The 22,037-nt window shown below is 39.8% G+C and overlaps 1 protein-coding gene across 1 annotated transcript in view; it reads right to left on the reverse strand.

Annotated features, from left to right (window-relative positions):
* The window catches only part of LOC119482014 (phospholipid-transporting ATPase ABCA1-like), a 191,122-nt gene that overhangs the window by 97,504 nt on the left and 71,581 nt on the right, over window positions 1-22,037 (reverse strand). The window contains exons 15-21 of the mRNA XM_037759373.1: window positions 21,451-21,656; window positions 20,017-20,193; window positions 7,111-7,333; window positions 6,194-6,415; window positions 2,477-2,681; window positions 2,099-2,215; window positions 993-1,164 (exon numbers count right to left, since the gene is read on the reverse strand). Coding sequence (XP_037615301.1) covers window positions 993-1,164; window positions 2,099-2,215; window positions 2,477-2,681; window positions 6,194-6,415; window positions 7,111-7,333; window positions 20,017-20,193; window positions 21,451-21,656 — 1,322 coding nt within the window. The remainder of the gene's footprint in view (window positions 1-992; window positions 1,165-2,098; window positions 2,216-2,476; window positions 2,682-6,193; window positions 6,416-7,110; window positions 7,334-20,016; window positions 20,194-21,450; window positions 21,657-22,037) is intronic.

Below are 22,037 nucleotides of genomic sequence, written 5' to 3' on the forward strand. Positions count from 1 at the left end.
ACAACAACAAACAGACCTGATCAAGCATAAGGTTAAGACAAACATTTGATTTCTCTGTAGGATCCTTTCCATAATGTTATCAGACACTTATCAGAACAATCTGAGCCTGTAAGTGGCAAAAACAAGCACTTTTAATGGACGTGCACTGACATGGGGAAATTGGGTCAAGGTTTAAAAATACAAAAGTTATCCTTCAATGTTCATAAAGTAGGAAAAAGATTTTTCCTGAAAAACTAGTACTGAAAAATGGAACCAGTGCTGCACTGCTGTCAGGAGATTTGGAGCAATGATTATCCATATCATCTCAACTAACTTTCAGTCTCGGGTCATTAAATATGTATTAATTACTTACTAGCCTGGGCAGACAATTTCCAAACAACAAAACAAAAGACACTTCAACATCATTTAATATGGAGTGTTTTGGTTAAAGGATGATATGTGGGATGTGACAAGATTTCTGCTTATTGCCAAAAAAGCTACATGATGTTTTTTTGTGTGCACAAACTCAATTGTAACACAGCATCTCACAGATAGATTGATAGTGTGCTGTGAAAATGCATCCGCACAGAGCTTCGGTGTGTGACAGAGTCCTTCCTCTGTCCTCTCTGTTATTGTGCTCTGTTATGTTTCGTTACAGTTGCTCAGAGCGGATGTCTTCCCGTCAGCCCTTAGTCTTGCATCACTTGCTCACTCTCCCGCTCATTCTTTCAGGGCCACTGCGTTTCAGTTATTTCCTGTCATCCCAAAGCCCTTCCAACCTTTCCACAATTTTTTTCTTTCTTTTTAAACAGCAATTAGATAAGTCCCAGTATCAACACAACGGCTGACTCGGTGTGATGAATGTCCTCTCAGAAGATATCACTCTTTGAAAGCAGTGACTACCGAATTAATGTAGCGACAGTACAGCCAGCATTGTGTACAAGTTAGATTAGTTGCACTCTGTGAAAATACATGATCGTCGAGCCAAGTGGCAAAGCATGGGAGAAACTCACATTGTGGTCGTTTTTCCGGCACCGTTGTGGCCAAGAAAAGATGTGATCTGATTCTCGTAGAAGTCCATGCTCAGTCCGTCCACAGCAAGCTTCTTTCCATTCTTGTAGATTTTAACAAGGTTGCGGATTGAGACCCCTGCTTTCATATCCGGCGGTGGTTTCTCCAGATACTCTTTAGAAACACATGCATACATTCATAAGAGAAAGAAGAGAAAAAAGCAGGTAAAAATCAAATCTATTAAAGATATAAATGAATGATTGAATAAAACATGCCCTTTTTAATTAAGTATGTTATTTCTTTAGAGTGGACCTATTATGCTTTTATATTTTCCTTTAGCGTGTTATATAGATTTTTTGTTTTGTTTTTCCCCCACAGATACAGAGAGTCCTGCCTTTTCTTCTGTAACATGGTGATGTCACCAAGTAACATGTTTGCATAATACCTGCCTAGCGACTAGTTTGGCACGCCCTCAAACAAAGCTAGTTAGAGCGGAGCTGGAGCGAAGTCCGAAGAGTTTGGTTCGGTTGACCAATCACAACAGTGGGCCAGCTGACCAATCAGAGCAGACTGAGCTTTTTGGGAGGGCGGGGCAGCGGCTCAAACAGAGCGTTCAAGCAGAGGGTGAAAGAGGTGCTGCAGCACAGTTAGTATGAGAAACATTAAGTGTTTTTTTAACATTAAAGCATGTAAACATGTTCTAGAAGAAATCCAAAATACAAGTATGCACCTGAAAATGATCATAACAGGTCCTCTTTAATTCGCAAATAGTGATTGGGCCTTTAAAATGGAAAAAGAAAACATTGGTGAGCAATTAAAGACAAAAATAACCCCCCTTACCTCACTCCCCTGAATGTTAATTGTTTTTTAACAAGTTCCAGACCTGAGACTCACCTATGTTCCCCACAAAGCGCCAAGCTCCATTATCACCCAAAGTGGCAAATAAGGTGCTAATGTTTGTTTGCGTCCCATCCCAATTAACTTACACTTCTTATTAGAAAACTATGTTCCCTCTAGTGCCTGGCTGCGCTGTTGAGAATGTGACACATACAGGTTACACCACGGTTACACACCACGGGTGAGAATTTAAACTGATAGGGTAGTTTACCGTTATGTACAGTGGAATCCTTCAGCAAGCTGGGGTCAACGTCAGTCACTGAGGCTTTCCCACACCAGTAAGATTTAGTGAAAGGGAAGTACCACGGCTTAGGGATTCCATACTGGCCTGGAATCAAGCGTAGAGAACATTATAATAACAGCTTGGCTTGAGGGAATATGGTACTTTACAGTGTATGTTTTGTCTTGACAGCCTGGCACAGATCCTGTCTTCTTTTAATCAGAGTCGATGAGAAAAGCATTAAGACTAGCCTGCATTGGCTATTGATTTAAGTCGGGCTAGGGGAGGGGATCTCATGCAAAAACAGTAAAGTAGATAGTGCACAAAGAACAAGATAATAATTAATCTGCTTAAAAATGAATACTGTACCTGGAAAGACATTCTCAATGTACCAGGTGAGTATCCAGTAAAAAGCAGCATCAAAGAGCATCATGATGATGGACACGATGAAGGTGTAGCGGTCTCCCTCTTCTGGACTCTTGTTGATGTTGTACCACTGAATACCGACGCCTTGCTCCTCGTACTTGGCAAAGTTCTCGCAGCCATAGCCGAAGGCCACACATGACAATAAACTCTGGGGATGAAAGATGTGCAAAGTTAAAACATCCATAGTTAAAAGAGCAGTTTGGGGAAATACATTCATTTATTTTCAGGAATTCTGTCCACAGAAAAAATGCTTGAGGGCTTTTATTTTGAAACAGAAAAAGGAAGTGTTGAGTTAAAATTAAATCTACAGATACAGACATTGAAACTGTAGTAATGTTGCTGTTATGACGTCAATATACTGTCAAAAGATCACTTTCACTGTCCGTGACAAATTCTACAGACATAACCATTGAATGTAGTAACATTGCTGGTATAATATAATATAATATCAATATACTGTCAAAAGAACATTTTCTGTTGTTTCTGTTGGCATTAATATGGTGTCAATCTGCTCATTTAATTCTCGGTAGGAAAAGAGTTATGTAGATGTAGGTGATGACTACCTTACCACCCAAGGACACACTCAACTGATCAATAAACTATTGCGGCAGACAGATGAAAAATTGCCACACAGGCATCAGCTGGTTTAATTGCTGTGTTGCCTTCATGAACATCTCTATGGACTTCATTGTAGACAGGAACAAAGGCGGAGACGAAAACATGTCTGCTGAAAAACGAAGATTTGTTGGAGCTTTCATACAGTAGGAAATTGCAAATGATGCTTTGCCCGTGAGACATCATCTGCCATGGCCTATCACTCTGCATTGCCATGTTGCCTGCCAGCTGTTTTATCACGCCTCATTTGCTCGCAGCGTTTTCACTCCGGCGGAAGCAGCATTTGCCGAAGCTTCGGAGACGAACAATCATGGATACTGTTGTACATTACCAGGCAGAGAATCTAGGAAGCCCTGCAGTGACACAAAAACCTCTATCCTGGCTGCTAACACTGCTGGCAACTTCCTGTGTTGTCCTCCATCCACTGCCCATCTACTGACAAGCAATCAACAGTGAGTCAGTAGATGAGGGGTGACAGCAGGGCTAGTGGGCATCCATCCTTGACCTCAGTATGAACGGCTGACAGAACCACAGGAGCCACTTATTTGGCTTTTGAGAAAAGGGCTTGAGTTGGGAGGCAGACAAAACAAGCCCCCTCTATTGAACACATGTCAACACAGACGCAGATTCAGCCACCATTCAGCTGGCTGCAGACAAAGAGCATTGTTAAGAGGAAGAGTGATCAGCGTTCCAGCACTTTCGAGGAAGTCATTTTCCAGGACAGTTTTTTTTTTTTTTAAACTAGAATGATGGACAGGATCACAACGGAGACAAATGGGTTTCTGTCTGAAGAAGTTTCCTTTAAAAACTGGAATAGTCAGTTTTTATTCTTACATGAAAATGTCAGAATACACAGTGTGTTTGTTCGAAAAGGGTTCCTCAGAATGAATTCGATTTGGAAAAAAAAAAGGAGAAAAGAGCTGCAATAATCATACCATTAATCAATTAGTCTATTGATGGAAAATGTGCAATTATTTTGATAAGCGTGTAATTGTTTAAGTAGGATAAATATCAAACATTCCCTTGTTTCAGCTTGTCAAATGTGAGGATTAGCAGCTTGAATATGTTTGGCCTGTTGGTCAGACAAATCAAGCAATTTGAAGACATCATCTTGTGCTTTAGGAAATTACACAACCATTTTTCACAATTTGACGACATTTTAAAAATCAAACAATTCATCATTTAATTCAGAATAATCAGCAGGGCATTGTGATCGCTGATTGGTCAAGGCTGATGCCACATAATTGCAAAGTTCCCGGCTCGATTTCAGCTGGAAGCCTTTGTTGCATGTCATTTCTATTGTCTCACTCCTTGTTTCCTGTCTGCTTCTATACAGTCAGCTGTTGAATTAGTGTAGTATTCATACACACTATACTGTATATTAAAATGTCAGCAGAGTCATGTTACTGCAAATAGAACAATTAATTGATTTCAGCAAAGGAAAACCTGAGAAGTTCTACATTATTTTTGCCAGAATTACCATTTTCCTCAGAATTTTTCCAGGACTGAAAGATTAATTGAAAATATTTCAGGTTTCCCAGAACATAGAAATAACTCTGGGCTCTCTCTTGTTTCTACCTCATTAAAAAAATGGAGGTAAAAGAGGGAGAAAAATAGTCAAAATACAGTAGAGTAGATAAGTAGTTGGATTTGCTATGCCCTGTCTTATAGAGGCCCTCTGATACACTGCCCGTAGCTCTCCTTTGGCACACAGCTGCAATCAAAAACTCTTCATATAAATCCAGGTGATCTTTTGAAATTCTGTTCCGATTAGAGACTTCATTATCAGGGACAATGTGGGGGAGAATTTGTATGCCTTGGCACGATGTAGTTTCATCCGAGTTGGGAGAGAGAGAAAAACCTCTGCACACACACACACACATCTCTCTGATAAAGTGCGAGGATGAACTGGATAGTGGTCTGGTCAGAGGAACATTGCTCATGCTAATTAGAGGGCTAGAGGGCTATCCATCTAGCCGGAGCAGGGGAGAAAAATCTCAGCGCCGGGGGAGGACCTAGCAATGGCACTTTGTGTAGAGATTAAATAAGGTTTGCAGTGCTTGATATGTAAAATGCCTACCTAACCTGCATGCAGTCTGTAAAAGGAAATGGACTTGGAAAAGAATGACAATTTTAAAAGGACTTACTCAATGACGAGCAAATTTCAGCTGGTATGTCCGCAGAGTTTGTTGGCAAAAGCAAGGTGTACAAAGTGACTGAAGACGAAAGATGAAAGTGACTCCTGGCAGGTGCCACTATGTCAATTTGATAAATAAGAAACATGAGACTGTTTGCCACCTGCACCTCATACCGCATTGGTGAAATTGACAAATAAGAAAACATAACCTGATTGAAATTCTGGGAAGATTCGCTCGCACGCACGGCAATGAAGATTCAAGATTTTGTGTGTCTTTGTCTGCAGAAAGGACGGCTGGAGGACAAATGATAGCGGCACCGCCATAAAGGTCAGGCAGAAAGGCTACACTGAAAGTTGAGCAATGGTGCATTATTTATCTTTATCTCTTAGAGGATAGGAGAAAATCCCCAACTTCCTCGCCGTGTCTGTCTAGTCTCTTCTTTTATGTAAATGTTTCATGTTTCTGTCACTTGAGTATGTCCAGTTTTAACAGAATTCTTCTGGTTTGTGCCAGAAATATGGCGGAACAAATGGGAAACAATGCATACATGGCAGTATGAATGTTTAAAACAATTCATAAATGCTTTTGTGTTTAAATTTCACAGGACCTCTGAATTCATCTTGCAGACACACCTCGCACCTCATTATCAGGAGAATTGTGCTGGTAGGATAACGGCAAATCTCTTGCAGATATTTTTTGACGCTGGGAGTGAATTTGCTTCCTTTCATAACAAATCAGACTTGGGCCTGTTTGGATTTGAAAAGGAAAAAGGATCACAACTGTGATTGCCAAAGTGCGATTAAAGCGGCAAAAACATAACCTCGGAATATAACTCAAAATACAGTCAGTGTATGATAACAGCGGGAGAAGATATTAAAAACCATGTCAGAGCTAAAGAAGGACTTACCACAACAACCTTGGCCTGGAAACCCATGACGTCCCTCCAGGCGTAGCAGAGGATGTGCGGCAGGTAGAGGACAAAGTAGATGAGGCCGCCGCACGCCGCTGCTAAGTTGGCCTTAGAGAAGAAGACGCTAATGAAGAAGCACTGAGTGATGGTGGCCAGGCAGAACACCAGCAGGAAGACAAAGATTACCGAGGGGTCGCTGTACTGCAGCACTTTGCCATACTGTGTCGGAAGACGGGAGAAAAAACAGAAATGTGAATGTTGATGTCAAAAGAGGAGGTCATCTTGCAGAATCATGGAAACAAAGCGATTCAGAAAATGTGATTATGGTGGATTTGTACGACACATTAGGCAGAGTAAAAGAGTTTTTGAAATTGTTAAGATATCTGCTGTATCTATATTTCTGATACACCTGAATATCTTTCCAGTTGACTGATATTCTATCACATTATCTGAAAGTCATTAAATGTGTAACTCTTTTACTCTGCCGGTTTGAAGGAGGACCCATCTCTAATTTTAGTGAGCTACTCGTGAATCCATCCATTCTCCCACATAACACCAGAACGCTGATGTCTTCTCCGAGCCTTATTCATAGAGGCACTTGAACTGTTGGGATAATGGTGCTATTGTAATGGATGCAATTATGATTAAAAACCTTATAGAGGACGCTGTTACATAGAGCTGTATGAATGTTCATTATAGAAACTCTTCGAAATTTGCACAAGCTAAATGAACTGTCCAAGTACAACTGTGCTAGCTTCAAGTACACTTATCTCATTTTAGTGCTTGGGTTTTCTCTTCAGATTAACATCTTCAGTATTTTAAACAAAAGTCTCATTACTCCATTAGACTTGAAAACTCTCCAAAAGTAGTGTTGAGTCCTCCTTGAATCATTGTTAAATCATTTTTGAAATCACCTTCAGAATAAGAGCAAGGAGGATTGCGCTGAGAGCCAGCGGCAGCAGACTGGACACCGCCCAGCTCAGCCAATAGATGGGCCCTCTTAGGCCCATGATCCTCACGGTCTCCTTAAGCCTCGCCTCTTTCTCTGACACGATGCCCTTAACGATCATGGCCACCGAGTAGATCCAGGCTAAAGTCATGTATAAGGGGAGGGAGCGTGCCAGAGACCGGAGGAACCTGAAGGGTGGAGGGGCCCAGACCAGACAAGACAATGACCCCCATTTACATCTGGGATTAACATGTAATCTGGGTCTGGATAATGACTTCTGATCGCGGACCTTTACATTTATACATTTTTTGTCAACAGTTCCATCGGGTCAATGAAAGCTATATTGCTATATGGGGTCTACTTGATTTTCCTTTGAGGTAGCAAGAAGAGGCAAAATTGGGGTGACTTCTAAACAGATTTTTTTATTACTTAAACTGGCATTATGAAATCAATTCTAATGTAATCCACATAATTGTGAACTAGGAAGTATAAAGACCGACAAAGTCTGCATAGGGAGGAGGATAGGTGGGTCAAAAAACACTGGATTTTCGCCCAGGAGACCGGCGTTTGTCACGTAACTTCCGTACTTAAATTACACCACTTCCGGAGTTATTTTAATTCAAACCAAGATATTTCCCTAAACCTTACTAAGTAGTTTGCTGCCTAAACCTAACCAAGTCAATCTTTACCTAAACCTAACCTCAACCTAACTAAGTAGTTTTATTTTGAAAAGACTGTTGTGGAAATTGACACGTGAGTCACATGCTGCATTCGTAGGAAAACGCACGAAAAATTGAAGAATAACTGTTATTAAGAAACCATTCGAACCGTTGTATGAGGATACGTTGAAACACAACACTGACCTATAATCAAGTGATAAAGTTGATATAGGTAACATGTTACCAAATAGTGGCAAACCAATACGGAGTGACATCAGCATTAACTTGCATTCGGCGCACCCCTGTCGGTGGCTTAGAGGTTACTGCACCAACCATGAACCGCAACATCTTCGGTTCGAATCGGGCCAGGGACATTTGTTCCTATGTTCACTAGCTAATCACTAACTTTGTCTGTCTGCAGATTGGTGCTTAGATTTCTTACTGAAAACAGCTGCCTGCTGCTGGAGACGGCGCTGATGAGAGCGGTGAGACTGAACCTAAACAGTAACGTTGCGGGCCATAAACCCAAATAATGAGCTAAGATGCGCTCTGTAGAGCTGATAGAGTGGATAATAGAGGGTGATAATTCTTCGTGGGTTCATCAGTATAAGCAATCCCATTCCCATGCACACGGCCATTTGATCCATTGTTGATATATAATATTAGAACTACTTTAAGAATGTGGCCAAACGGTGCAGACTGCATTTACACCTGGCTGACATTTGATCACACTGCAATCCATTCTGATCCCAAAGCGCTCTGCATGCATTTACACCTTGATTATCGTGCATTTTCTTCCTTTCCAGAGGAGATACTCGGATGCAGATTTCTTGTTAGTGCCTGGAGTAAATGGGGATGAGTCTGTCGGCAACTGACAGACTTCTCATTATAGTGGTGATAAAAAAAAAAAAAAATCACTTGCACGTGAGAGTACTATTGAACATTCTCACTGTGCACGTTCAATACAGGTGTGACCTATTGTCAGTGGTGGAAGAAGCACTTAAAAAAAAAACAGTAAAAGTAGTAAATTCACAAATAAAAGTCCTGCTTTCAAAATTGTACTCGAATGAAAGTGTGGAAGCATTATCAGCAAAATGTTCCTGAGGCATCAAAAGTAAAAGTACTCATTAGGCAGGTGAAATGGCCTGCTTAATAGGTACACGTAAGTAGCATTTTAATGATGTAGTTGTTTGAGGCGGTTTTAATTACAATAGATAATTTACTATATGACAATGTATCATATTTTATACCAGTAACTAATAACTACAGCTGTCAAACAAATGTTCGAACTCTAAAATGTAATGTAGTGTAAATATAAAGTAGCATAATACAGACATTAATAAGTGTAGTACTTAAAAATCAGACTTTAGCACAAAGGTAAATCTTATGTTCCACCACTATCCATTTCTTGATCAATAATGTATAATATTATTAATTTATATTAGTCCTGTGTGCATGAATGATCGATGGCATGTCAATAGCTGTCTTCCAACTGTGAAGGTGGTCTCTGGCGCCGTCATTTGCATTCGTTTCTCAGTGCTCGGTGTTGTTGTGCACAACAAATTAATCAAATTTTAATGACTGAGCACAAACATGACCAAGCATTTGGAAGGTGGTCCTAGTTGTCAAAACAAGGACATACTGTTTGGGAGACAAAACGTGTATTGATCATCACTGATCAGTGTTTTCACAAAAACAACACATTAATTCAGCTGGTTTGAGACCGGAGCCAAATGTGGGAACCGTGCAAATATATCAGTCTGGGTGCCAAATAATAAATGCATTACCTCCTCCGTAATGGAAGAGAAAACAAGTGTAAAATGACAGAGGACTCAGGTGCAGATGACAAAACTGGTTGTTGTCTCCCCTAATCCAGATACAGCCTTATGATAATTACCATTTGATTTGCTATTATTATTAATGTGCTGAAAATGGCTGTGAAATTATCATTTAGAATGGGCCTGTGATCTGAATACACATTGTGTTTGCCGTTGTTCCTCTAAGGCACTCAACTAACTCAATTTATTGTTATTAATGTTTACAAATTGTTGATAGCTCACAAACACATTAGGCTGATGGGAAATTACATTTCACCCAGCTGTTCAAATATCAGCTTTTATTTACCAGCCACATTTCCCAATTAAACTGCAAAAATTGATTGGGACGATCTAAAATAACCATCCTTTATAATCTCCCTAACAACGCCTATACAAAACAAGGAGTCGTTGAAGGATGGGCTCGATCTAAAGGAGACCGATAATAATGCTGCTACGTCGTATGTCACCTAAGGCTTTACGACCTCCCTTTTGTGATAACTGTGCCTTTGTGAATCTGTTCTCATCCATCCTGAAGGAGGATCATTCCAACAGATAAGTAAGTCCATTACATCCCACCAAATCACTGATTCAACAGAAGCATCCGTTCACAAACTAGAAGATATTTCCAGTATTGCTAAATAAGAAAAACATACTGAACATAACTAATGTTGGTCACTTTTTCTTTAGCTTCTTTTCTGGGAATAAAACCAACTCCCTTTTTGCATCGAAAAGTTTTTTTTTCCCAGTGATTGATGATGTTAGACCCATTAGATGATTGTACTTACACTGCATTATACATCATGAGCGTGATGATGCTGAGATAGGCGTTGGTTGTCTTAAGCATTGTGCTTTCATACTGGTCCAACCTGTGCACATTATGCATGAGTACAATAAATCTAAAAGCGGTGCTTTGACAAGTAGTCTCAAGATCAAATGACTTCTGAAGGGTTAACTTTTGTTTTGAAAAATAAATATTTATCTTGTTTAGTCATATTTGTCTCGCATAACCCAAAAGCTAATTTATCATATTTTTTTCATACAAATCAGAGATGTGTATATTAAAAAATATAAACTTCAGGACTGTAAAAGGTATTACATCCACACACTCTCTTAACTTGAGGTCTTCGGTGTACCACTATTCCTCCCACTTACGGTTATTAGCCCGCAAATTCGATTTGACATAATGTAACATAGTGCACAGTGCCCCAGTGGCCAAAGATAATAAATTTCCATTGCAATCAGGGAAATATACAGTGCCAATCATTCACTTCTCAAATTACATAACAGAAGCCTTCCTTATGTATAGGGCGCCGGAGGAGAGGTGATGCAATTACAGGAAAGAAAGGGCAAATACTGCCGTGATTTTTATTCAAATAAATTGCCGCTTTGGCTGCATGCTCAATTAATTAGAACAAGGAAGCTGATTTGAATAATCACGGATAATGATTTGAATCTGTGCTCATTAATTGGTAATGATTAATAACGGCAAAAAACACCAAAACACAAAGCATGAACAATTCTCTGACCTGCACGACCTGGGAGAGCATCGCATTATTTGGATGGATGCATTTGGTCAGATGCTTATTTTCTTGGTCCTGCTGCATTTTGACGAGCGGTACTGTAATCTTCGTCGTATTTATCATTTTGTTTTGGGTTGAAATCAGGGCTGGAGCTATTGCTTAAATAAATACTATTCAATACACAAGAGCCACATTGAGTATGCTACAAATCTCCAAAACACATATGCAAAGGAGCTCTTTTTTCAAGGATATTCGCATTTGGTGACACAATATGACTGAAAAAGCATTCTATTCATATTGTATGCTTTGTGTTTTGATACTTTCCATTGAGTAACTCTTTTCTACTGACCTTAAGCATGACACTTATGAGCACACAGGGAATTGAGAGCAGAACAAAGTTCTCTGTGAACCTTGCAGACCACAGGGCACCGTTTTGAATGCCAACAACACGCAGCACTTCCTTGAGCCGGAGTTCCTTCTCCAGCACGAGGTCTTTGATGCACATGCACACGGTGTACATGAAGGCCAGCACCAGGAACATGGGGAGCATGCTTCCAAGACTCTGGATGAAGCTGGTTGTAAAAGAAAGCAATCAAAAAGGTCAGGGCTGCACATTGACAAAGGGAGTGTACATGGACAAGGTTGTCTTTGATATGTAGTTAACACTGTCAGATGGGTGCTGTTGTGCTTTTGCTGCATACTCCCCACGTGTATAATAAATGTTGAGTACTCAGTGGATACATACTATATATGTATATTTACAGATATTGAAATGAGATCTGCGTCATGAAGATCTTTGTCAAATCAAAATGCTGCACTGCGACGTTGTGGGAGCAAAGTAACTGTGTGTGGATTCTACATTTTTTGGCCTGCATTTTTCCTTTTAAGTCAAACACCTGTTGAAGAGTTTGCTGTATGTGTGCACCTCTCTTCTTCACATGACTTTACACAAATACAAGATTTACTTCACTGACGGTTGGGGATGTCTGGAGCTGAAACGCTGAATTGATTAGTCCATCAACAGAAACATGAACTGCAACTATTTTGGTAGCTGGTTATTAAATTGGAAGTCATTTTTCAAGTGACATTCAAAGTGAGAATGTGTTAATTTTCTTCGTCTTATGTGATAAATTTAATACCTTTGGATTTTAGGCTGTGGGTGCACCCAATTCGACTGTTATCTGGCCATTAAATAGGCATTATCTGTCGCTATAAGCACCATAGGTGTGGGTCGGTAGGGGCCTGTTACGCCTACTATGTTGTAAAAGTGAAAACAAAACTTAAAAGCAACACGTTCTAACATCTTGTAAAACTGCATGAAACTTTTTTTAAGTTTAGGCAACAAAACCACTTAGTTGAGTTAAGGGGAAAACATTGTGTTAAAATAACTACATTTCAAAAGTAAAACGTCGCTTGTGAACACAAAGACAACTACACTTTGTTGGTTTCACACGGGATGCGAACCCCAGCCTCATGGGTGAAACCCTGTGTTTTGTGTCTCCCGACCTCCACCTCATATGGAGTTTCATGTTGTCTATACTACAACTGACTTCCGCTTCTGCTCCTGTTATAATTACTACGGTGGCTAGATGTTGCTGTTGTGTTCTTTCATTCCTTCTTTCAGGTATTTACCATGAGAATAGAAGATAAAACCTACTAGTGGGTGTAGCAGGCCCCTATTGAACCACATCTATAGTGTTTATAGCGACTGATAACGACTATTTCATAGCCTAATAAAAGTGTAATCGGCTGGTGGGTCAAACAAAACTGGCAAATTGTTGCCCTCTACTTGGGCTTCCGGAGAGTGCGATGGCCGTTTTCCACTATTTTATGACATTTGAGAGAAATGAAGATGAATCGATAATAAAGATAATGGCCTTAACGATATCTTACACAAAGAGAATCAGCTTTTTATGGGCATACTCTATTTTAAAGGTTGCCTTTCTGCAATCTTAACATGTACTTGCATAAAAGGAAATGGAAACTATTTTGCAGTTGCTGAAAACGTTATCAGCATGAGGGACAATCAAGACTATCTGAGTTGTATTCATGGACTCAATGCCACTGAGGCATTTTTTATTTTCACACTGAGCTAACCTTCATAAACCTGGTGCATCAGCTCCATCGAGCCATTTAGTGCTGCACCTCGTGCCAGAGATGATGTATGATTTGATGCTGTTACAACACAATAAGACGATATTAAACTGGCTTCATAATGCCACCAAAATGCCATGTCAATATCTTCTCCTCTGCCAATATAACAAAGTGCTTATTTTGCTTTATTAGACAGTGAAGGAGAGATATCAAATAGATTTTGACAAAGTATAGATTTCACATATAACTTGTGCTTGCATTCCATAAATACCGGGGATATAATGCAAGCAAAGCACCGTTCGGCACGGACGGAGCACAGAGTGAATACGCAGTAATTGGCAGAATGACGCTCTTCTTTCAAGCTCTTTAACATAAACAATTGATCAAAGTACACGTCCGGTATATTTTCATGAAATGAATGTCTCATTTCATTCTGTAAGAGTTGTTTTTTTTTTTAAAAGGCCTTAATGAATCCCTGCCGAGTGAGAACAGTTCACTCAAACATCTACTTTCCTTAATTGCTAGTTAGCCCTGCATAAGTGCTTTTCTCAGAAGGTGCTTTAAAATCAGTAAGTTGTTTTTTTTAACTCTCATTTCTTTTCAAATGTATTGCCTTTCAAACTAATCATCGTATTATCTAACTGCGACGGCTTTCATTTTAAGTGGATAACATGAATTGTACCAAGTTAACAGGGATGTAACATTTTTTACAAGTACATTAATTTATAAGTTTCAGTCTGTGCTAAATAATGTTTAACATGGAGGCAATGAGTCAACTGATGATGAAAGTATTAGACGGTCTTGCAAGTTGCAAACTCAACAAAGAGATTAAGTTAGTTCCACTGAGACCTGAGAGGAAGTTCAGCTATACGAGAACTTGAATGAGAGAGAGACAGAGTTGTTTGCGAGGACACTTCCCCTGCTCCCCTCGGGATGGATCACTTTCAAACGAGGCCTTGATAAGCAGCAAAGAAGGATTGGTTGACACAGAGTTACATAAAGTTCAGACCCAGAGCAACTAAAACCAAAATCCTTTACAAGACTAAATTAATAAAATTGAGTCTGAGTCTGGAAATTCAAACTGGAAGAGCTTGGAATCAATACACTTCAACAATTAAAGCTAACTCATACATTAGCACCTTTTCTAGGGAGGTAAGCAGCCTCAAGTTGCAAAGGCATCAGGTTGAATACTAATTCTTGTATTATCTGCTCCTGATTCTACCCTAACATCTCTGTAACAGCTGGCAGACTGTGTGAGTTAACTCCTTCTGTGACTTGTAGCACTGGAGGGGGAGAGATCAGTCATGCACACCGTGTCTGACACTGACAACCTTGCCACCAGATGCTCTTGAATTATACATTCGCTGATCGATCAAGGGTGCTTAAGTAATAGAACTCCCGGCAGGTCTGTGTTACGGGGCTCCAGTTACATTGGCAGCCTGACCTAAATTTAGGGAAGCTAGAAGACTGATTTCTCAGTAAATCGAGAGATAGTAGAGCACAGCCTCCCCAGAGGTTGCCGTTCTAAGCTCTAAAAAAAAAAAAAAAAAAAAAAGCTTCCCGTCTCATTTTGAGCAAATATACCGTTGAGTTCCTCGGCTGGCTGGAAATGAGCGATTCACTGAAGGGAACAGACTTTATTATTCAATGTGGATTATCTCATTGCTGGTACAAATTATTGCTTAAGGGAAAATGTGCATGCATAGATGGCATAAAGAGCACTTAGGAACCTATATGTCGTGGTTTTTCTACTCTATTTTTGTAACTGCACGATCACATCTTTAAAATCAAGTATAATTCCACGAACCAACAGTGAAGCAAAGTTTTGAGAAACAGTTTAAATAGTATCATATAGTTTTATATTCATGTCAGCCATACATTCAGGAGAAAGAATTATAAAAACTGTTAAGCATTGGTAGTGATGCACTGCTTTCATTAGTCCTTGCTGAATACTTTGTGAATAATTCTATAAATATTAAAGGTGCTAAATGAGAGATTTGGAGCATTTCTATTACCTCCATACGGCTCTCAACATGGCGACGGCTGAGCCGGCGGCTCGTAGCTAACGATGCTAAAAACGTTAACAGTGAAAACAACGGCAACAACCGGAGGGTGGGTGCTACGCTTCCACGACGACGCTGTAGGCTGGGACGGCGTTATCAGCTGTATATAAATGCTCTGGATATCATATAGAGCACCTTTAACAACCGGATATTAAGAAATTGAAAGCATTATTTGTTCACAGAGTTATATCAAAGTGGGGTCAAGACCTGTGAGAGATGGAAGAAAGTTATGTCTCATGTTTTATCGTGGTACCTTTAGCAGGTACACTTTTACATGTATTTTATATGCATTTTATTTCTCTAACATTTCACAAAAATACTATTTTTTAAAATATAGCCCAAAAAAATGGCTCGACAAGTTCCTACAGTTTGCATTTGTTTTTCAGCAACCACAACACCTCAAGTTTAAAAATTTGAATCCAGTGATTGGAAGGCAAACAGAGAGTGTCTTTGAATATCACCAACCAAATGGCTCTGAAATAGCCATTCTGCTGGCAGGGGGGGGGGGAACTATTGTGAAAAAAATATTTTACATTAAATCACAAATGCACCAGAACTTGATGTGCTTGGATGATATGAATACTGCAGCATCTTCCATTGGTCCTCTCCATCGGATGTTAATAAATACGAGCAAGGCCTTGAAAATTGTCAAACAGGATCAAACGGATTGTGCACTCTGCTTCAGCACTAATCAGCATGTTGATTGGCTACACATTCATGCTTTGCATTGTGACCATTTAGCATGTATAACATACAGTATCTGGGCTCCCTGGTATCCAACTTGCTAAAAATAAATCAATATATAGCCTATACTGTAAATGTCACTGTTCCCTACTATTCTCTTATAGAAGCACGGATATTTGGAAAACTTTAATTACAGCACATATTAGCCATTTTTCGGCCGTGGCTACAAAGGGGTCTTTCAATGTGTTGGTAATATTTTCACTACAGCATGTCACAGAGCTGAGGCACTATAAACACAAAACTAAACATCAACAGCTGATTTGGCTTGTTAAGAGCATTAGATGTACCAAATATGCTCAACTACTTCGCTCACTGCCAACACTATTAGTAAACACATACGGTTAATTAGCTACTGTAGATGGACTAAAGCATATTCCTCTCACATCCTTAAGTTGAATACTCCTCACGCCCACTGCAGCCCTATGTCATGTGTTGCTGAAAGCAGCCTTAGATCTCACATCAAGCCAATGTGAAAGACCTGCTGATGGGGAGCACAGCCTCAGCTTCCAAACAAGAGATGCCTCTGATTCAGCGGCGTGCAATGGCTCAGAGGCCGCTGATAAAGGGCCAGTTTATGAGCTATCAGGCCCCGCAAGGGTCAAGCTTTATCCCACATCCTCATCTCAGGCCTGTGCACAACGCAAATACGAAGACAGCGGGAGCTAATACAGTTTGGTTATCTCAAGTTCGAAATGCCAACAGGGGTCAGCTGTGGTTGAAGTGGCCCAGATTGCTGGTAGTTCATCGGGTGCATTACAGTCAGCGGGGAGGAAATGAGGAACGCCAAAAGGATATTACTTCAAAGGCAGGTCTGATGTAGGGAGTGTTGATCAGTGTCGAGGTCAGTGCAGATAAGACAGCCTTGCGTGTTGAAGATTATCACTGAAATATTGTTTTTGTGAGATTGAAAGGAACGGAGAAAAGATAAAAAAGAAAGTGATGGTGACGTTTTTTCACAGAAACTAATGGTGGTTTCCTGTGCTTCAGTTCAAATATATGTTTTGTTGTGTAAATTGTACAATTTTCAAACCTAAATAGTATAAAACGATAAATTAACCCATTTGTGCCCAAAGACTAGATTTAGTAGGAAAAGAGGCCACATTTTTTCTGATTGGTCAAGTCTTGAAATTTACTAACAGTACAACTTTGACATTTTTAGATCTATTTTATTAATAGTCAACGTCAGGATTTTTGAAAAATTAAGAAAAACACTAACATTGTTTATTAAATGTTTTCCATATGATTTTTTTTACACAGCATATGTGTGCATATCTTTGATATTCAACTTGTTGTGAGTTCATAGATATCAAATACTTTATTGTGCTCCTTGTAGTTTCTGAGATACTGCCATTTTCTTATCATACTAAATCTAGTATTTGGGCAGATGGGACTACTGATTTTGCAATAGACTCCATTATATCTTAGGAAAAAACAGTAGTCCCATGTGCCCAAGGCTAAATATAGTATGATAAGAAATATGCACTTTTCAGCCAAACGGTTTGACCAATTTTGAAAATGGTGCCTATAGGCAAGCCCGGAGAACACTTCCACCAAAGGAAAATTAAAAATTTCAAATACGTGCACATATGAAATAAATTACTGCAATTTACCTCCAATTTCCAAAGTTAAAGAACTAACTGTATTTTGTTAAAGCTTATATTTCACATGTAATACTGCTACTGCAGTGACATACAGTATACTTTTTTTATGTGGCCTACAGGCTATTTTCTTTCCATTGATTGTATATACATGTACAGTATTCATCTTCTATTTCCCAGGTGAATGACTGAATGGCACATCTGAGAGCAACTAAATGCTGAGGTCAGATTAAACCTTTTGCTGAACTGAGAAATAGTTACAGCAGACTGCAAACATGTTCAACTGAATGCACAATGTTCTTTCCTTCTTTTTGGCTGGCGACACACTACGCAATTCGAGATGAAAATAATTACCACCAGGATTCTTCCCCATCATGCCCCTCTGTGTTGTAGCGCATCTTTCCTTTGTGTGATTTCACTCTCAATTATTTATGAATGAAATAGCAGTTTTCAAGTGTTAATAATTTATAGAAATGCCCAAATGGCTAGGCAGGCGAAAGAGTAAATGGTGGAGGGACTGAGGGTATTGCCGTGCTTTATGGCTCCAATTTATCTTCCGTAATTATTAATCCTTTGTGTGAGGAAGATGAAACGGAGGCAATGGGACTGGCATTAGCAAATAAGCTGTACCATGACTGTCTAATTTCAGATCATTATCACAACAATGAGCTGCAAACGACGACGCAAAGAAATCTGTGCTTTTTATTTGAAAACAGTAATGCTCCATATTCAGTATGCCACCTCTGAGAGTGCTGTGCATTACTAGAAAATTGAGCAATCTAGTGCCAAGTTCTGGTTGTTATTATACTGGAATAAACAGGTACGATAGGAAAATGCACAAAAAGGCACCAGTGGGAATGTTAGTCATTGTGTATAGAGGCGATGATTTGAGGTTTTAGTTAATTCAAAATGCCAAAATTCCTCTCAGATGAACATCTCCAGTGGGCGCAGTATTTAGTTCAACATCCCTCCAATAGATACTTCTGAAACTATCCTATTGCCTGGCAGGCCAAACCAAGTGCACCCACTTAGGCAGTTAAAACAAATATGAAATATGTGTCTTAAACCAGGTTTAATAAAGCAGCTAGAAAATAAAGTGCAAAGCAGTGAAGCCGCATTTAATCTTAAAGCCACAATGTGAATATAAATCAGGAGGAAAGCACTTCACAAAGAACCAATAGAAAAACCCCAGATGCTGAAAGCCATATCAATAAAGCCATAACTTTGAATATGGTTTTCATAGCATTGATGTCCCTACGTCTCCAAGACACACATGTGGTACAGAATGGGGCATTATTATTCACAACATGTAGACATTAGCAGCCCAAATGCATCCTCAGTATAAATTATCGTTTTCATGCTTTTTCTTGCTTTGGCTCCTTTATATATGTTGATCCAAATACTCTCTGACGGCTTTACTCTAAATTATGTGCTATCCAAAGCACATAATATTTTAAAATTAGATCCCTAATCTTTGGAACTGCGCTTTCCCACAGGGAGTGGATATTTTGTGCCTACTGAAAGGGGCGTATTGTTGTTGTTGGACTTAAATCTCCCTGGTAATTATCTTCTCTCTTGATGGCATCACTGGGCTTTTCCTTTATTAATGGAGATCATAATTGTGCGTGGATGGGAGTAATTTCCCAGACTCTGAGGAAATCTTTGCTGTGGAAAGATTAAGAGTGATACCGCATCATTTATGTCCCTAGGTGGATGATCTAACATGATAAGAGCCAGTGCTATCGATGGATAAATACACAACGCAGATGGAGTCCTGCTATCAATCGTTGCATGTGATGGAGCTATGTGAGACGTGGGGTACGGACCGGTACGCTCACTTTGTTGAGAATGAAATACCTTGGAAATACAAGGAAGGAAGGGACTCGTGGTGGTTGTTTAAATAATTCAGCATCCATCAACTATTCAGGAATTTCCTGTGGTTTGACTAAAATCAATAGTTTTGGCCCACTCATTCCCTCTTGCTGCCTTCATTCATTTCTTTTTCGCCTTGTGGACCCTCGATTCATGATTAATTAATGCTCGGTCCTCACGGATGTTATGTTTTCATTTCTGACTTTTAACAGTGACATTATCAGAGGAGTTCTCTAACTTTGTATATGCATATGTAGAGAGAATAAGACACTAGCAGAAGAGTAACACAGATATAAAAGAAAGGCTAATTTAGACAAATAAGAGGGAGCATCTTGAAGTTTCCACAGGGAAATCTGGAAGGCCTAAGTGACTGATAAGACCATAACTCAACTTCCTGGTGGCAATGAGTGGCAACTCCCCAGAGTGAGCAGAATTTTATTGCTGTAATACCTTCTTCCTCTTCCAGTAATCACAAGCCTGACAAATAAAAGCTTTTGTACTCACACGTCATCCACGAAGCAAGGGTATGGCATTTGCTGGGCAAAAACACCGAGGGGTTGAGTCTTTGACGTCTGCACTCGTATAATGCCATGGTCCATCATATCCTGCAGGTAGGCGAAGCCTCCCCATATATAGCGCAGGTCGTTAAAGGAGTTGTCTCGAGCCCCGGGAGACCATAACCTTATTAAAAGCAGACACACCATGATCTGTCTTTGCAAAGGGCAAGTAAACTACAAGCAGAATGGTCAGAAATACTGTCAAAGTATCATGACTGTTTATAGAGGTCATATTTTTAGATAGTAAACTTTGAAAGGCAAAAAGAAAAAAAAAGATCCGATCTTCCTGTGAACAGATAGGAATATAAAACCAAGCATGGTCGTCATCGTTGGGCTTAAAGGAATACTTTGACATTTTGGAAAATGTGCTTTTCAGCTCTCTTGCAGAGCGTTTTTACCTTTGTTTAGAGCCAGTCTTCAGGCGAGAGCAAGGAAACAGTTAGCTTAAAAACTGTTGGTAGGGGGAAACGGCAAGCCTAGCTGTGTCCAATGCTAACCTGTAAAGTTCACTAAAAAAAACAGTTTATATCTTGTTTGTTTGGTTACCAACATTTACCTTCGGACAAGCCAGGCTAGCTGTTCCCCCTGTTTTCAGTCTTTATGCTAAGCTAAGCTAACCATCTCTTGGCTCTGACTCATATTTAGTGTAGAGATATTAATCTTCTCATCCAATTCTCAGTGAAAGCAAATGAGCACATTTCCCAAAATGGCAAATTATCTATTTAACAAAAGCTATGAGATGTGTTACATAAGTGTCGGTAAAAACAAAAGACGGTTAGAGTTTTTCAGGAAGAATATGAAGTACTTTAAAGAGGACCTATTATGCTTATTTTCAGTTTGTATACTTGTATTTTGGGTTTTACTAGAGCATGGTTAAATGCTTTAATGTTCAAAACACGCATCATTTTACACATACCAACTGTGCCGCAACACCTCTTTTCCCCCTCTGTCTGAAACGCTCAGTTTCAGACCCCTCCCCTCCCGAAAAGCTTGATTGGTCAACTGGCCCACTGTTGTGATTGGTCAACTGAAACAAACCCTTCCGACTCTGCTTCAGCTCCGCTCTAACTAGCTTTGTTTGAGGGCGCGCCAAACTAGCCGTTAGGTAGGTATTATGCAAATGTGTTACTTGGTGACATCACCACGTTATGTAAGAAAAGGCGTGACTTCAAGCAAGGCGTTTCCGGCAGTTCAGGAGCAGTGTTTCTGTAACTCTCTTTGGCGTGGGCTTTGTAACTTTGCAGACCTTCTACATGTACAAAACAACATTATAACACACTAAAGGAAAGGGAAAAAGCACAAAATCATAATAGGTCCTCTTTAATAGATACAATAACAGTCCCTTATTTGTACTAAACAGAGGCTGAGCTGTGTCACATACCTTTCTTTCACTTTGTTGGTACGCTCTGCCTCATCGATGTCCATGCGAATCTTGTATTTAACATACGGAGTGGGGTGGCTGGAGTTTGGCTGGAGGTTTTCAAATATGACACCAGCCCAGTACGTATCATTCTTCAGAAGCTCCTGTGCTCTGCTCACCAGATGGCTTTCGGTGGGGGCCGCCTCAAACTTATTCAGGTCTAAACACTGTCAACACATACAGAGGTATCACAAAAAATGGCTTACTTTTATATAATCTCCTTATAGTAAATCATTCCTATTTGATATAAATCTTTAGTATCCACAAAATAGGGAATAAAAGAGAGGCAGGCATGAACTCGCTGACAGAATGGCAGATGGATATTTAGTGAAAAGTATCACTCAGCTATTGACTAAACCGAACAGAGTGTAGTTCCAATATCTGGAGCTGCCAGGGGGTGGGAAATGTTTTGGGCTTCAGCAGAGACAAGCAAATGAGATACAGCCTCGCTAGCACTCCCCGTTCTGTAGCCTTGTCCCCCGGTTTCATGAAACGATAATGAGCTAGCCATCCTGGGAGGCAGTCACACCTGACAGCTGTCCACACAT

The sequence above is a fragment of the Sebastes umbrosus genome, chromosome 22 (genome assembly GCF_015220745.1).
Source record: "Sebastes umbrosus isolate fSebUmb1 chromosome 22, fSebUmb1.pri, whole genome shotgun sequence".
Lineage (NCBI taxonomy): Eukaryota > Metazoa > Chordata > Actinopteri > Perciformes > Sebastidae > Sebastes > Sebastes umbrosus.